This window comes from Colletotrichum aenigma (assembly GCF_013390185.1).
Source record: "Colletotrichum aenigma strain Cg56 chromosome Unknown KSG_Cg56_contig04, whole genome shotgun sequence".
In the NCBI taxonomy this organism is placed as follows: domain Eukaryota; kingdom Fungi; phylum Ascomycota; class Sordariomycetes; order Glomerellales; family Glomerellaceae; genus Colletotrichum; species Colletotrichum aenigma.
The window spans coordinates 1,395,796-1,413,970 of record NW_023500910.1 but is presented as its reverse complement, the minus strand read 5'-3'; the positions used below and the strand labels follow the sequence as shown (position 1 = coordinate 1,413,970).

At 45.5% G+C, this 18,175-nt stretch overlaps 1 protein-coding gene across 1 annotated transcript; it reads left to right on the top strand.

Moving 5' to 3' along the window:
• Positions 1-3,341: 3,341 nt before the first annotated feature.
• CGCA056_v006270 (uncharacterized protein) lies at positions 3,342-4,068 on the top strand (the record flags this gene model as incomplete). The annotated part of the gene is made up of 3 exons (XM_037321521.1): positions 3,342-3,353; positions 3,426-3,775; positions 3,819-4,068. The coding sequence occupies 3 exons, from the start codon at positions 3,342-3,344 to the stop codon at positions 4,066-4,068; spliced, it is 612 nt and encodes a 203-aa protein (XP_037179980.1).
• Between the last annotated feature and the right edge of the window lie 14,107 nt (positions 4,069-18,175).

The following is an 18,175-nucleotide window of genomic DNA, read 5'->3' as shown; positions in this document are numbered from 1 at the left end:
CTCTTCTCTACTTATCATCAAACCTTCCCACAACCACTTACAAAGGCCTCACTTCCCACCCAACTCTGGACTTTAACCCCAAGCTACTCCAACATTCAACTTCACCAAAGGCAACTGACTGCCCACGTACAACATCTACACAACGACACACACTCACATCAACAATATGCCTTCGAGCTCACGACCTTCCAAGATCCACTACAGCTCCTCCTCGTCGTCCGACTCCGACCTCTCCATTTTTCCGTCATCCTCAGCCTTCTTCAATCGACATATCGTACCTTAGATAATGGAGAAGCAGCCTCGGACTGCTGGGTTGCAAGGGGAGACAGAACGCACTGGGCCATCTTCCTTCAACAGTTACGGCGCTAACGACATGCTCAACACTTATGGCGGTACTGTGAACAAGAGTACAGGCACTGGCAACCACTTTCCTGGGGCTACTTTATCTGGGACTTTCTATTTTAGTAAGAACAGCCGTTTTCGACGGTATAGAGATTCTTGACTCACCATATCATTTAGACACAAAGGAGCCTTTTGATCCGTTACGAGATTGCTTAAAATCGCTGGCTTTTTCAGAAATGGACAATCGGTCCAATGATATCGACTCCGCTACTCAGGGAACATGCGAGTGGCTGCTCTGCTACAAAACATACACGAGCTGGGCCACTTGTGATTGAGGCCTGCTCTGGATCAAAGGGAAGCCCGGCTCTGGGAAGTCAATGTTGCTGCGACACGTTCTAAATGATGTCACACAAAGACTCAAAAGCGGAGAGGGAGTCTTGATTCTCTCATTCTTCTTCCACGGTCGTGGTTCTGAACTCCAAAAGACACCGTTAGGCCTCTTCCGGTCACTCCTTCACCAACTCCTACACCATGCCTCTGAGGCACTGAAAGATAAAGACCTTGTGGCCACTTTCCGACTACGGTGCGAAACCGTTGGCAAGCCGGGCGAAAAGTGGCAGTGGCATCCGCGCGAGCTGCCACGACTCTTCGAATCATCACTTCCAAAAGTCTTAGAGACTCGTCCAATCTGGTTATTTATTGACGCATTAGACGAATGTGGCAAAGAGAACGCGGTGAAGCTGGTCAGGGTTTTGAAATCCTTACTCCAGAAGCTCCCGTCTAGTGGCTTAAAAGAGTTTCGCATCTGCTTCACTTGTCGTCATTACCCTATTCTGGACCTGGGTGGTGTGTTTGAAGTATGCGTAGAGGATGAGAACTGGAAGGATGTCACAACGTTCGTACAACACGAGCTTTTTTCATTCCGCGAACGACTATCATCGACAATTCCGGATTTAATTACGAAACGCGCCGCCGGCGTTTTCTTATGGGCATGGCTTATGGTAAGGAGAGTTCTGGACCTTGAGCTGGAGGGTGCAGGATTGAAACGAATTGAAGCCGTCATCCTTCAGGTCCCTCAAGAGCTCGATACCTTATATGGCCAACTCATCCAAAATATGAACTCAGACTCTCTGAAGCTCATCCAATGGATCTGCTTTGCTACGCGGCCTTTGTCGCTGGACGAATTGCGATGGGCCATGCTTGTCGACCCCGATTGCCCACACCAGTTATTACACGAATGCCAGGCCGCAGGGGACTATCAACCCGACCACAACGGGATGAAGAGGCGAGTTCAGACGCTGAGCTGCGGTCTTGCCGAGGTCACGTCGGATACAAAGACTACCCAATTCATCCACCAGTCCGTCAAAGACTTTTTCATTGAGAAGGGCCTATCGGCGCTAGACGGGTCCACCAAAGCCGATTTTGTAGTCGGAATCGCACACCATCGGCTTTCTAGGATCTGCATACGCTACTTGGCGATGGAGGAGATCGGTCAGTCAGTAAATGACGACTCTTACCGCTTGCGATCCGAGTTTCCATTCCTGCATTACGCCACAACCTCGTGGGTGGCTCATACGAAGCAAAGTGATGCTAGAAGTATCCCTCAAGGGGATCTTGTGGAATATTTCGCAAAGTCATCAAACACTCTTATGGAACAATGGGTGCGTATTTATAGAATATTGGAGAGAAGTTCTAATGACTGTCCACCAGAAGGGACTAGTCTAGTACACGTTATGTCAAGGTATGGAGTGGCAGGGGCGTTGCGGGCCATTTTGGAAATGGCAGACCAAGTTGGCATTAATATCAACACCAAAGATTCAGATGGCCGGACACCGCTGTTATGGGCCGCCGCGCGCGGGCACGAGGCCGTTGTGCGACTGCTGCAAATCTATATTGCTCAACCTTCGTCGACTGCGTTGCCTTGACCTCCACCCCACCACACCACCTGCTTCATAGCATCCTTTTTATACACTGTTATCTCCGGCTGGTGGGACCTACTGAAACTGCTTAACTAAAATCATTTCTAATATTAAAATTACCTATTAATAATGCAAGTTAATTAATTTCCTTAGTGTTAGTCTAATTTTATCATTAATGTATATAATTACTTGGCATCACGAGCGGTACCTCAGAACATTCGATCACAAAACATCTTACTGTGTTTGCGCCGAAATATACCGGCAACATCTGGGCCTCCGCTGAGTACTGTTATCTTGACCTGATTAATTAAGAATAGCTGCGTCTTTTCAAAATGGTAGATATAACACAGGTATGCTTCTAAGGTGCTCAGCTTTGAATTGCGAAGAAGTCGCCTCCAGTTTCCTCTTCGTCCCTTAACACCTCAGTACCAGCGCTTGCCTTTCCCCGAACCCACAGGTGAGCCCGATCTCACCCCCCAATCTCATCCACAGCATAATCCAGCATAAGTGCAATCATTCTGGCAGAATGGTTTACGTTAACCTTGACCCAGGCTCACTCAGTTCGATTCTTCCAGTGTGCCATATAGCCACACAGAAACGGAGGTGTGAGAGACGGTATATCTTGCTCAGGCGCAGCGCTGCCGCTAAATCCAATCTAATAAACCGACTTCCAAATAAAGCAATCAATTGAAGCTATTTTCAACAGTCAAATAACCAATCCTAGATCCGTCCGATTTGATAGATTGGATTGATTTGACTGTATTTCTTAGTAATCAGCCATACAGCCAATGAGATGCCACCATCGCGAATATTCACGCCCATCGCGTGTCAGCTTGCTTTTTCTATATGCAGCACCATTAATTCCTACAGCTTCGCGACACTCCTTTTTGCTCCCCTTGATGAATTTCCTCTTCAGGCTATGCTTCTGAGTGATCTGTGACTCCTGGAGACCTCGATTTTGGGTATAAAAGGGCCAGGCTGGCCCTCTCTCTACCTCACCTTTTCTTCCTCCTCATACCTCCTCAGCAGTCAACATCCACAACATCCACAACATCATCAAGTCTTCCTACGTTTATCATGATGGCCTCACCAGTACGTTACCTCCCTTCTCCTTGAATACTCCAGGGATAGCAGAATACTCATGGCTGACGAGGGCATTCATAGATGTTATCTCCTACCCCCCTAACCACCAACGCTCTCCAACAACTTTACCACCCTCCTCAAGTTGCCACCCAGGTTGCTGAGAGTCTCTCCACCCCTTTACCCTCGAACCCATCAATCACCGACCTTCCTACAGTTGTCTGGTATAACAAGCGATATGTTGTAGAGGAGCAGATTGCTCGGAAAGGGGGCAGACCTAGGAAGACGTGGATCAAGGACCATGGATTCTTCCTCGTTGAGCTGGGCCTCGCTGGACCTACTTCCACCTTCTGGTGTTGTCGACGATGTGACGAGAAGGGGAGGCCAGAGTTCTACTCAGCTGCTGCTTCTTCCGCTGCAGACCACCCTCGCAGGTATGTATATTCTCCTGTTAATGACCATGACTAATACGTATAGATGCCACCACGTCACACAATGGGACCTATCATCTGACGAGTCAAGTACAGAGGAGATTCTGTATGGGTCTGAGGACCTCTCTCCTAGTCGGAAGAGGAGGAAGGTCTCCAGTATACCTAAGGCGAAGATCGGTACCATCAGGGATCTCTGCCTCTCGATTATCATCACCAATAACTTCTCTTTTTACCACTTCCAAGACGATTTTGTCCAACACCTCCTAAGATTCCACGATTCCTCCCTAGTCAACTAAGTACCTCGGGGTAGGACTACAATGATAGACGATCTTCCTGTCCTCTTCGCAAGGGGTCAGACCTATATCAAGGCTGAGCTTCATAATGCCCTAACGAAAATCTATATTAGATTCGATCTATGGACATCACCCAACAACTGTACCTACCTTAAAGTCACTACCTACTTCCTCAACAACCTCGATCAATAATAATCTCGCTTTATCACCTTCAACTATATAAGTGGCGACCATAGTGGCCTCAACCTCTCGAATAACCTCTACAAAACTCTTCAACAATGGGAAATCACCAACCAAGTGGGTACTATTATATGTGATAATACCAGCAATAATGATACCTGTATCTCTTTCCTATTCAAGAGACTCTAACCCTCTATAACTCAGAGCGACTGTTAAGCCAGGAGAATGAGATATTATGACCACATCCTTAACCTGGTAGCATAAGCCCTTCTTTTTAGTGCAGATCATAAGATCTTTAAGGCTGAGTCATAGTTCTACCAAACTGTCAACTACGAAGAGGAAAATCTCAGGCTCTAGAGGAAAGCTAGACCTATTAGTAAACTTTAAAATATCATGAAGTTTATCAGAGCTTTACCCTAATAATCTAAGTAATTTAAGAAAGCATCTTATAAGGTTAATATTGGGTTAGACTTTAAGCTCTTCACTCAGGGCTCTCAAGAGACTTATCTCCTCTCTAATAATAAGATGAAGTAGAATTCCATATACCTTATAATTAATTAAGCTCTTTAAAAGAAGGCGGAAATCGAGACCTATATCAATTAGGTTCAGGATGAGGATGATACTATAAGGATGATCCCTGATAATAACCTCCTTTCCCTAGAGGACTAGAAGGTCTTCGCTGAGGTTAGCGCTATCTTCAAACCTTTTTATCTATAGACTAAGAGAACAGAGGGCTGGGGTAAGGGAGATGGTTATGGTTGTCCCTGGGAGGTAATGACTGGTATGGAGTACCTCCTTAAGTACCTTGAAGAGTGGAAGACTCTATATAACTTTGTGATTCATCTTGTTGTCCCTCCCACTCGAAAGGTCTCTCTAGAGATTAACTTGACCTCTGAGGAAGACTTCTAACCTTCTCAGACTCAGTTAGGGCACCCCGTTCGTCTAGCAGTTAACAGTTATTACTAACCTTATTACTTATCCTTCCTCCCCTAACATATAAGGGAGGATTAGAGATAACGTACCACTTGATTTAGAGGCCTCTCTCCTATATACTAGGAGTACCTCTATATCTCTATAGAGCTGGCTTGGCAGAAGCTCCCCTCCTATTACATAAAGCTGGAGGAATCTCTTCTGTTTCCTGCATCTATGATTCTTCACCTCTCACTTAGTATCTCCTACCTCGAGGCAGTCTGGGATGAAGGAGTCTAGCTTGAGTGGGTTTGCAATGCGAAGAAGGGGCTTAGGGACTACTTTGACTATTAGTATAGGTTAGAGGAAGCTCCTGATGATGCTATAGTTACTCTAGAGATCATATTACCCCCCCATGAAGATAGTCACTTCAGATAATGGGTATAGAGTAGGCGAGGTTGCGAGGCTCCTCGACAATAGGATGAACTTGAGACTTACCTCTGGTAGCCTCCTCAACCTATAGACGACCCTGTGAAGTGGTGGAAGAATCACTAGTCAACCTATCCCATACTGAGCGAACTTGCCCTCGATGTGTTTTCCATCCCTGCCATGGCTGCTAACTGCGAGAGGGCTTTCAGTACTACAAAGCTGACCCTGACGTCGCAATGGCACTCAATACAGCCTCAGACTATGGGCTAGTTACAGCTGACGAAGAATTGGCTGGAGGGGAAGATCCTGCCTGTTGGGGGAAATGTTGGATTATTTGTACCAGGATTGTGACATTCTTATCAATAGGTTCACTTATTTCCTAATTGGGTAATATAAAAGTGACAAGAAGGGTCACGTGCCCTTACATTTGGCTTAGTTGATTGGCCAATTACTCAATGTAACTAATCCTAGGGGAAAAGTGGTCAAATTAGTCAAATCGAGGGTCGATTGGATTTGTTGGAACAAGCGGCAGCGCTAAAATGACCCTCTTTGTCAGGTTTGCCATTACCCATTTGCGAGACTAGCCAGTCTAATTTATGGCCCTCTACTTCGTCAGGGTGATTGTGTAGGCGGTTGCCTTCCCTGCGCAAGGGTTGTATCCTGAGTCCTGCGCGTATGATGCTAACGACCAGGATCGCTCCAAGCTAGAGTACAGAGACAGCCGAGTGCATTGCTCTCAGGCTGACAAATTGGAGGACAAAGCCGGAAATGGTTGTGACTGTACCAACACTCTCTCCTCGGTGCTGCTTTCCACCAAGAACGCGCAGTAGAACATTCCGCCGCACAGAAGTACGGTTCCAAGCGACATCAGGGGAAAGGCCCAAGCAGGAGGAACATCTTCGTTTTTCCAGCCCCATGACGTGACAAGGCCCCCAATCACCAAGACTGACACCTGCGCGAGAAATGTAATCGCGGCCGTTGTGTTAGAGCGGCAAGGGCGCCATGCCCGAAAGGGCGGAGCCGCAAAACCCGGAGGGGAAAGCAGCGACTTCGCGATTCCTCTACCCCTGTCTGTAACACTTACCATAAACATCTACAGTCGAGATTGAGGAGCAAGGGAGATAGAATGATGGAGAAAGGAGAGGTGGTTATTGTATAATGCAAGCGGACCTTGACGACCACGATTGTTTACATTTTTGCTCTCTTTCGATCCTGCTTTCCTATAATCGCCCAGTGTTGACTCAAAGCCTGTTCACTTCGATCTAACCTATTCGCCATCCACGCCCACTCCTTTCCCTCCTGAACCCACGCGCGGAGACGCGCCTCTTCCAACGGGGTCCACCGGCGGCGCAGAGGCTTTTTGACCATCTCCATAGGGATGCCTGGACTGTCGTTATAGCCAAAACTGCCACTGTCGCTCTCGCTGTCGCTATCATCTCCAGAGTTGTCATCTGATGTTTCATTTTCAGCTGTCTCAGCGTTTAGAAGCCTACTAGCTGCTCCCTCTATATAGTTCCAATTTATCGCATCAACAGAATCATTATATTCCATATCTACTACGTTGCGTGTAAGCCTCTCTGTGGCATAATTCCTGATGAACCTGAGGAATAATTAAAGCATATCTAATCCTCGTTCCCTGTCAGACAGCTTAGCGCTACTCCTCATAAGAGTCTTAACAGTGTTACTTATCTGCAGCAGATATTCTGCAGAAAAGCTACAAGTGTGATATGTAGCTGAGGATAAATCTGCTGTGGTGGCAACAGGAGGGAGGGGAACTCGTCCAGGCCTTTAGGGGCCAGGTTAGCCTAAAGAGTGGTTAGGGCAAAGTGAAGTAACTTCAGGTATGGTTGGCAATCGCCCCCACTAGGCTCCTATACGTTTCTCTCTCTTCGAGGTATTATCCACGTTCAGCGCAGGTAATCCATCAGGGTGCAGGTGGTTATTTTCACAGGGGACCGAGTTGATAGGGCCAGCTGCGTAAGACTGTAGCTGTGTTCTGGGTGAGCGCTGGAGCTGTTTTTCGCGTTGGGTTACAAGGTCCCTCTTGCCTGGCTCGTCTAACAAGACTTGAGATAGCAATAGCTGCAAAGTCCTGGCTGGCAGAGCTGCTGATGCTGTTGCGTTGTTAGAATCTCATGACCTCCTTCGTTTAGGCGAGCGACCATCATGGCTCTCGCAGCCGTCTTCAATAGCCCCACAACCTCGTTTCCCCCAGCTAGTGACAGCATCACTACATTGCCGAGAGACGGAGGCATGATGTGAGGATGGACTAGGAAGTGCAACAATGTCTGGTTCAGGTCCTTCCACTATGTCCAAGGGGGGGGGGGGGGGGGCATCGATTGAGAGACTGGGAGTAGAGCTTGTTGCGGAAGATGGGCTCCCATGGAGTTGGGCGTTGCGGAGTTGCTTCCAGAGAGGAACTGTGATGTGGGAATCCCCAATGAATCTTAAACCATAAGTTCGGGTCCTAGAACCGCCAACTCTTCAGTGCAGGTCTCACTATAAATATTATCTTCATCAGAGTTAACGATTTCATCAGCGTCTGAGCTATCAGTATTACAGCTTTTGTGGGTTTTGCTGCTCTTACTGATCTCTTTATCCTCATTAACAACTGGATAATATTTGTTATTACAAATTACTTTATATCTTTGATATTAGTCACTCACCTGTGTTCCTGTCACTTATAATAGAACTTGTTGGGTGGAGTTGTCCTGTTGCACGTCTAACCAGGCTAGGGGACATGGGAAGTTCCTTAAGCAGAGGATTTGCCTCCTCCTGAGAGGTGTGTTCCATAGGATGGCCAAGTAGGGGTGCATAAGGCGACCAGAGTTTCAAGTGTGGCTGGATCTTATTAGGAGAGAAGGATCCAGTTGTTGCTGTTATGATACCATCCATTTCAGAGGGTGATATTAAGGACCCTATAGTGTGTGTGATGTCGGCCATGTCGAGATTCTCAAAGAAACTGAAGCTGAGGTTGCAACTAGGAAAGTTGGGAAAATCGCCTGTTTACTGTAAGTCAACACCTAGAGAGACAAATATGATAGAAGCATACCTGACGTATAGCCGATGATTTAGGCTTCTGTCGCCCCAAGATTTCCGATATCTGGTTCAAGTGCAGTTGGGGGTGTTGGTGGGAGGAGTGATTGTGGCTGTTGCTGCTCTTTGCGCTCTCGTTAGCGTTTCAGTTGTGCAAGCTTCTTGTTACGACCCGTTATGTATGGATAACAGTTGACCGACCCACTTAGGCATCGGGCGGCTAGGATAAGACATTTGTACTGCAGGATCACAGGAACAACAGGGACTCACTTGGAGACAGAAGAACTATGGTACAGGTCACGTGACGATAAGAAGGACCGACGAGAGATAAGCGGTCCTGACCTAGGACCGACATAAAGAAAGCGGTCCACACCTGGGGACCGCTCAGAAGATATCAGTCCTCAGTTTAAAGAAACTACCCTAGACTTATATATAGTATGACCCTGAGCCTGGCTTATGGTCAAACTTCTATAGCTCTTCAGCAATCAACTTAGTATTTATCCTCACGGATACTCTCAGCTTACCTTCACTGCGAATCACTTATTGAGTCTAAGACTGATCACCTTAGCCTCTGAAGACCTAATCTACTACAGCCTACGAACTACGACCTATAACCACGACCTAGTGTACCGTTAGAACGTATTAATCCCCAGCTTCTGTTAGCAGACCCTACTGTCAGATAGCTGACTGTAACACTTTGATTGCTCCTGTTCAGTAAGTTAACTATTAATTCCTACTAATAGTAACAAACGATAATGTCTTCCTGCGCCTCTGTTAAGTTGCCTACCCTGGGATCCTCGTCCACTTCAGGAGGATAAGCCACCTAAAACCTAGCCTAGGAACTAGGAGACCAGAAGATGAAGGACGACTCAGACAGTGAGGACGACACCAAAGAACTTAAGCGCCAGCTCAACAAGACTAATAGCGACTTCAAGGCAATGCGCAAAATGTTCAACCAGAACGCTGCAGCCCTTAGCGAACTCCAGGAATAAGCCTGCAAGAACTAGGATCTAGAGAAAGAAGTCGCCACCCTCTAAGCTGCCGCTAACATCATATCCGCCCCAGTCGAAGGATGAGAACGCCTCAAGCTCAACACGCCTTCCACCTTCGACAGGACCCCAGGACAACTTAAAGGACACCTGGTATAAGTTCGAACCTACTAGGCCTTCTACGTAAACACCTTCCAGAACGACACCAAACGCGTTATATATGCAGCCACCTTCCTTTAGGGATGAGCCCTTGCCTGGTTCAAACCCCTTCAACAGGAATAGCTTGACAACCCTGTTGAAAAATACAGCTAAGAAGTTAAGGACATCTTCTTCAGCTTCACAGGCTATATTAAGGCCCTAGAATCTCTCTTCCTTAACCCTAATAAACAAAGACAGGCTGAGTGAGACCTATCCCACCTACAACAAACTAAGTCAGCTACGCTCTACGCCGCAGAGTTTAGGCGATTAGCTGCAAGACTCCATATAACTGACGAAAGCAAAGTTTTTGCCTTTTATCAAAGACTTAAGGATGAGGTTAAAAATGAAATAGCTAAACTGGAGACACCTCCTAGCTTCCTCGCCTACGTCGAACATACTATTAAGGTTAACAACCGCCTCTATAAATGACGAAAGGAACGAGGAGAGAAAGAATAAAACCTAAATTCAGGACGTAAGTACTAATAGCAGCCTCAACAGAAGTTTAATAACCAGCAGAATAACAACAGACCCTGTAACAACTAGAATAACACCTGCTAGAGCACTGCCTATAGATAACACAGCAGACCTATAGATCTCAGCATAATGACCAAACCTAATAACAAAAAACCTTAGAACCCTAAGTGCTACAACTGCAATAAGTAAGGCTATATCGCTAAAGACTGCAGACAGCCTAAGAAGCTTCCCTGGAGACCAGTGGCAGAACAACCTTGATAAGTCAACATAATTGCAAAAGCCCTATATGCATCCTAATCGTGGACTGGATGCTATGATGATAACTGCTGAATTCACCTTGAAGATAAAGAAATATCAGGACACTACCTAAGGGATAGCAACCCTAGACAGTCTGGTTATAATATGACCATCCCAGACACTCACCCTAAAACCCTGGCAATAATGTATTCCAGCAACAGCAAAGTGGCTAGAAAACCAGTTAAATAACTTAATAAGATGCTATAAATTCAGCGACTAGAACTAATCACCCCCTGCATAACTAGCCAGCAACTCCACTACGAAGAACAACAAATCAAGAAGGAAATAGAGCTAATCCAGCAAGAAGACGACAGATAAGTACGACTATATTAACAATAAGAATCAGAAGAAGAACCAGAACACTAATACGATCCTCTAATAGAATAATAACTCCTCAGTATGACTAACAACTGGACTTTCAGAGAAGGAGAAAGCTCTTCCTATAACTCAGATAAACCTCGCGATGTTACCTAATAACGCACTCAGACAGAGATTGCCTATAGGTTCACCCCTAGTGTGGACGACTCCAGCTCTAAAGAGGAACCTAACGACCAGGAAGAAAGAATCAAGCAACTTCTGAGATACTAAGAAATCGACATACTTCAAGACAAGCAATAACGCCACTTCTATAGCACCTCAGCAGCCTAATGAAACTGAGGCTACACCCCTCAGCTACACACGAAAGATCATCCCGCGCTGAGAAGCAACCACCAGCTTCACTGAACCCTCTTCTAGCCCTAGTGCTTCCACGACAAATATAAGGAACACATAGGAGAAAAGCATAACTACCAGTTCTACCCCAGAAGATATAACGACAAACCTATCTATAAGATCTACTTAACCTTAATTATAATTAGATAGACTATAGTACTATTTGAAGATAACCTTACAGTCTTCAGACCTAGCCCTCAGTTCCCTATGAAATGTTAATATGATAACAGCATGAAATAGGATGAATGCTAATAAGATAAATGCTAAGTTTACTACTAAGAAAAGGCATAAACCTAGAGAATCGCAAAGAATAGACCTAGACCCCCACAGGTTAGGATCTGCAAAAACAGCCTCGCAAAAGCATGACGAGAGGGAAAGCAAATCACCTACCCAGGACAACCAGAGCAGTCAAAAAACTAGACTCACCTACTGACAACAGATTATAACAGGCAACAGATATAAGATCTATTCATCAAATGTCATAAGGATATAAGGGTAATATCAAACTTGAAGTTACTATCAATCAGCAGATAACACTCGCGCTGATCGACAGCAGAGCTGAAGCAAACTTTATTGCCCCCCAAGCCATCAATAGGCTAGAAATACGATAGGGAGGAAAAGAACGACCATATCAGTTACACACGGCAGAAGGAGAAGAATTCAAGTACGAAGGAGGTACCATCTATAATGAGACTGCGCCCCTCGAGATGAGCTACCTAAATCGAAAAGAAAGAATCCAATTCGATATTGCCGATCTAGGAACATACGACATAGTGCTAGGACTACCCTGGCTACGAATAAGCAACCCACAGATAGATTGGAGCAAAGGCTAACTCCATTAGGACCACGATAATTCAGTCCCTAAGCAGCCCTGTCAGAATCAGGCCTCAAATGAATCAATACGATAAGGAACAGCAAAACGATACCTCTGTTACCTCAAGGCAAAAGAAGCTATATCACAACCACTAACAACAATAGATCTTAAGCAGAAGAACAATCTACTTCTGTCTATCCCAGAAGAATATAGAGTGTATAGGAAACTCTTTGCAGCCGAATTAGAAACCAGACTGCCCAAACACACTAGTTTCGACCACGAAATACCCCTCAAAAAAGGGAAGGAACCACGCTTCAACAAAATCTACAGACTCAACCAGACAGAAATAGAAGCCCTAGACAAATACCTTGAAGAAAATCTCAAGAAGGGATATATCAGACCCTCAACATCACCAGCAGGAAGCCTAATCCTGTTCGTACCCAAAAAGAACAGAAAACTACGATTATGCGTTAACTACCGCATGCTAAACGAAATAACGATCAAGAACTGCTACCTACTACCACTTATCGACAAGATGAGACGACTCCTTCACAGAGCCAACTGGTTCACAGCCCTCAACCTCAAAGGAGCCTATAACCTGATCAGAATAAAGCAAGGAGAAGAATAGAAGACCGCTTTCAGAACACGAAAAGGATATTTTGAGTACCTCGTCATGCCTTTCAGCCTCACTAACGCCCCTGCAATATTCCAAAATATGATTAACTAAGTCTTATGTAAATATGTTGACATCTGCGTAGTAGTCTATCTTAACGACATCCTCATCTTCTTATCGACACTTGAGAAACATAAGGAAGACGTACACCACGTCTTATAAGCCCTCTAAGAAGCTAAGCTATTAGTTGAACCTGAGAAAAGCAAATTCTATATATAAAGGGTGGAATACCTCAGATTCACTATCACCCCTAGAAAAGTCTATATGTCAGAAAACAAAGTTAAAGCTATCAAGGAATAGCTAGTACCTAACAACCTCAAGGAAGTCTAAGGATTTCTAGGTTTTATTAACTTCTACCGCAAATTTATCAAAGACTATAGCAAGATCAATACAGCTCTCATAAGCCTCAGCCGCAAAGACACGCCCTTTATATGGGAAGAACCACAACAAACAGCATTCCAGAAGATCAAGGACCTCATCGCTAGCAAGCCCGTCTTAAGCATTCCAGATCCAACAAAACAGTTCAAAGTAGAACCTGACGCATCCGACTATGCGATAGAAGCATAATTATCCTAATAAGATTCAGAAGGACGACTACACCTATATGCCTTCTTTTCTCGCAAGCTCCACAGACCTGAACTCAACTATCAGGTTCACGATAAGGAACTTATGGCAATCATTGAAGCTTTTAAGGAATAGAGACCTAAGCTCTCAGGAACCACACATGAAGTACTTATATATTCAGACCATAAGAACCTTTCACACTTCACGACTTCAAAAGTGTTAAATAAACGACAGATTAGATAGTCAGAATTCCTATCAGAATTCAACTTCCAAATCATCTATCGCAAAGGATCAGACAATAGCAGAGCTGATGCTCTTAGCTGACGACCAGACTATAACATCCCAGTACCTAAAGAAACCCAGGTGATTCTCAAAGGAAATAACGATAGAGATCTAATGCTAGCAACTAAACTCTTGATGATGGCCGGACGATCTAGTACTAGCCCGCCTAGCGAACTAGACGACGAAGCAATTATAGAGTTTCACGCTCGCCCTGCATATGGTCACTAAGGAATCACAAAAACCTAGAAATAACTACGACAACAATATAGAGAAAAAGTCACTAGAGAACAAGTGGCAAAAGCAATTAAGGATTATGAGGTTTGCCTCAAAAGCAAACCCGCTCGACATCAACCTTATGGTATGCTATAACCCTTGCCTATGCTGCAAACCGCCTAGCAATCCATATCCCTCGACTTTATCGTCAAATTACCGAAGTCATAAGAACCCCTTATAGGAACACACTTTGACAGCGTTCTTATCATTATGGACCGACTTATGAAGTACGCCTATTTCATCCCATACAAAGAAGCAAGTAACGCTGAAGAATATGCCTATATATTTCTTAAATATATTATCACTAACCACAGAACGCCCAGAGAGATTATATCAGACAGAGATAAGATCTTTACTTCTAAATTCTAGAAGTTAATCACATCATAACTCAGCATCAAATAATTAATATCCACTGCATTCCACCTGCAAACCGACAGACAAACAGAACGAATCAACTAAATCCTCGAAACATATCTCCACGCCTACGTCAACTACAACTAAGATAATTAGGTTGTATTGCTACTAATAGCCCAGTTCGCCTACAACAGCGCAGTAGGAGAAAGTACTAAGGAATCCCCCTTCTACCTCAACTATAGATTCAAACCAACCGCCTATAGAGAACCCTGAACAGGCCTAGCTGCAGTAAAAGCTGTCGCCTCAATACGCTAAATCAAGGATATCCAAGAAAACGCACGCAAAGAACTTAAATTCGTACGACAAAGAATAACAAAATTCAGCAACAAACGAAGGATTAAGGGACCAACCTTAAAAGAGGGAGATAGCGCCTATCTTATACGGCGAAACATCAAAACAAAGCGACCAAATAACAAACTCAACTATAAAAAACTCAGACCTTTCAAAATTTCACAAGTAATCTCACCAGTTAACTACGAACTAGGACTCCTAGAAACCATGAAGTGTCACCCAGTATTCTATGTCTCACTCCTCAAACCAGCACCACGTGGATCACAGATAAACGATATTATCATCGTTAAAGATAACAAACCAGAGTATAAAGTTGAACGAATTATCAACCATCTCAAAGAACCAGAAGGGTATTAATACCTCGTTAAATAGAAAGGATATAGATATAAAGACAACATATAGGAACCAGCTAAAAACATCACTAACGCAGCAGAAGAACTCACGATCTACTGGCAACAATATTAAGAATGAGAAGTCACACTAACACCTGCTGTACTAGTCCAGAAGAACGCCAGATATAAGCGAATCAAGCACCTATATCGCTTCACTAAACCACCTATTAAAGCAGATCGACTGCAATAAGGAAAAATATTTATTCGCCTAGGAACACCAGAAACAAGCTAAGACGACACTAAAGCACTACTAGCATCAGACACTAAAGGGCCCAGATCAATAAAGTCCAGACTAAAGCTAAACTCTTGCCACTCTGGATCGTTAGGCACCCTAGCAGCCTGAAGGTTGTTCACAACCTACTTCTCATAAGCATCTAACGCTAGAAGCACACTATCCTCCTCGTCGATTTCCTGCATTCCCCGCTCAAAAGCCTCAGTCTGACGCTCTCTCACTAACTTCCTCGTCTTACAAATACAACTTAAGCAGCTAGCAGCCTCTGCTATTTAAGTCTGCAAACAAGCAAACTCCTAATGAAGTGCAAGCAGCTCCTCACCAGCCTTCTCTTCTTTTTCATCCCACTCCTTTTATTGCTTATTCAACTTTTGCACTACAACACGGTTAGTTATCGCTCAGATAAATCAGGATCAGAAGTCACTATACGAGTCGAAGCCACCAGAACGCTATCACAAGGCTTCTTCGCCTCAATATATATACGACACCTAGATGATTTCTCACCAAAACGGCAAGGAACCTTTGCTTGAAAACAACAGGTATAAGGCATGTCGCTAGCTAAAGAATGAGACTTAACATATTCAATCAAAGCTTCACGCTCACGATCCTTAAGCGTAGTGACAACCGATTTCTTTTTCGATTTTTGGACGTGGCCTGACATAGTGTCAGCATCATGAGTAAATCAGGAAGCACGATCGACAGATCCCCAACCTAGGACTAACAACCTACTTATGTTAGGTCTTGAGGATAAGACCTTTAGAGAGGGGACCTGATGTTACGACCCGTTATATATAGATAACAGTTGACCAACCCACTTAGGCATCAGGCGGCTAGGATAAGATATTTATACTGCAGGATCATAGGAACAACAGGGACTCACTTAGAGACAGAAGAACTATAGTATAGGTCACGTGACGATAAGAAGGACCGACGAGAGATAAGCGGTCCTGACCTAGGACCAACATAAAGAAAGCGGTCCACACCTGGGGACCGCTCAGAAGATATCAGTCCTCAGTTTAAAGAAACTACCCTAGACTTATATATAGTATGACCCTGAGCCTGGCTCATGGTCAAACTTCTATAGCTCTTCAGCAATCAACTTAGTATTCATCCTCACAGATACTCTCAGCTTACCTTCACTGCGAATCACTTGTTGAGTCTAAGACTGATCACCTTAGCCTCTGAAGACCCGATCTACTACAGCCTACGAACTACGACCTACGACCACGACCCAGTGTACCGTTAGAACGTATCAATCCCCAGCTTCTGTTAGCAGACCCTACTGTCGGATAGCTGACCGTAACACTTCTGCTTGCGCTCCTTTTTTTCATAGAGCCTTCCCATAGACTCAACATCCAGCTGTTTGAACTGTGGTTTGACCATGGTTGGTGAAAGAAGAAAGATGAAGTTGAGTTTTAGGTATAAGCTAGCTGGGGTAATAGTGAGGAAAGGAGGGCGTTATATATGATGTCGGTTATCCGTGCGGCAATGAGTCCCCCGTTCATGGGCATGATGGTTGGGCCAAATAATCCACCCATCAACCCATGGAGGAGCCTGCCGCTTCCACACCTGCGTTGGAACCCGAAGCTGGGTCAGTTGGTCCACCGGCGCAACGTAACTCCTTCGTTATGTAGGACCTAGGGTGGTGTAATATTCTCTTCCGAGCCTGGCTGATATCCTTGACACGCTGGTGGGCTCTCTACCCTTTGTAATTGCTGTTCGTCTCATCCAAAAATGGCAGTGATAGCGGACTTGCCGGGCTAGCTGCTGGAATGGACGAAGAAGCTTGCAGCCCTGAGCCCCTGGCCAAGTCCCGCAAGCCACGTCACCAACTTTGAAGTAGGCCAGGACGATCTCAACTACCAGGGCCGCTCCTAGTGGCATGAATCATGATTGCCAGCCCGAGATAGGCACCCATCCATTGACGCGGGCGTCCGGCCTTAGAGGTGCGCCGAAAGAGGCCTGTTCAGCTGAGCCCAACCCTCTATTGAGCCCAGTAGACCTTCTAACCGGCATAACCGCCCACCCCTGAGCATGGGTGAGAGGGTAAGTGCCCCTTAGTTATCTGGGGGCAACTGCACGATCCATTGGGGATGCTGCCTCACAAGCTGTACGATAGGCTTATGCTGCTGGAACTTGAGGCAGGATTCGTAGTCGGAGCTGTTGATCGTTTTAGGAACATTGCGCCAGCGCTTCGGGATGTGTTCAAGCTTCCTGGCGCCCACCGTCTCGTATATGCAATGCAACCAATATTGGAACCATCTCGTCGAGAGCCAAGACCAGGCAGAGCCGGATGTCTAGCACGCTTCAGACGAGAATTGCCTCTTCAGGTAATTTCGTTAACTCAGGAAGCCAGCTTAGCTGCTGCCCAAAACACCCTGGGTGAAGTCCGGCCGTCCATTTTTCCTGCTCCTGGACGCAGACCTGGAGACAACCAGCTTCAAAGCATGGCTGTTCTGCCTATAACATGAGAGCATCCCAATTAGGCAATATCGCCGTCAGCAAGCCCTCGCTCCTCAGCTTGAAAGACTGCTGCTGGGTTGTGATCCCATCCTCTGGGAGATTGTGGTACTCTAGAGACCTCCGCAACTGTTTGCAGCCGTTCCCAAGAGCTCCACCCTGGCTGAAGATTCCAAGATGCTGGCATGAGCTGATTCTCAGGGTCTCAGAAAGAAGACTGCTTCACAACCCATATCCAAGGTCTGGACCGACGTTGGATGAGCTAAACCCCCTTGGAGGAGCACGCTTTCTCATGGATGGTGTGGCCAGGCAATCGTTCAGCGGCATAGCTGCAGGGCGTGAATGACTTGGCTGGCGTGCCTCATCTCGAATATACGAGGCTGTTCTCGTCGCTGGCATCTCGCTGGAGGTGGGCGAGCTGGACGTCTAGGCTGCAGTTGAGATGTGAATTACCCAACAAGGGAATTCTATTGGCGCCAGCCATCCATCCCC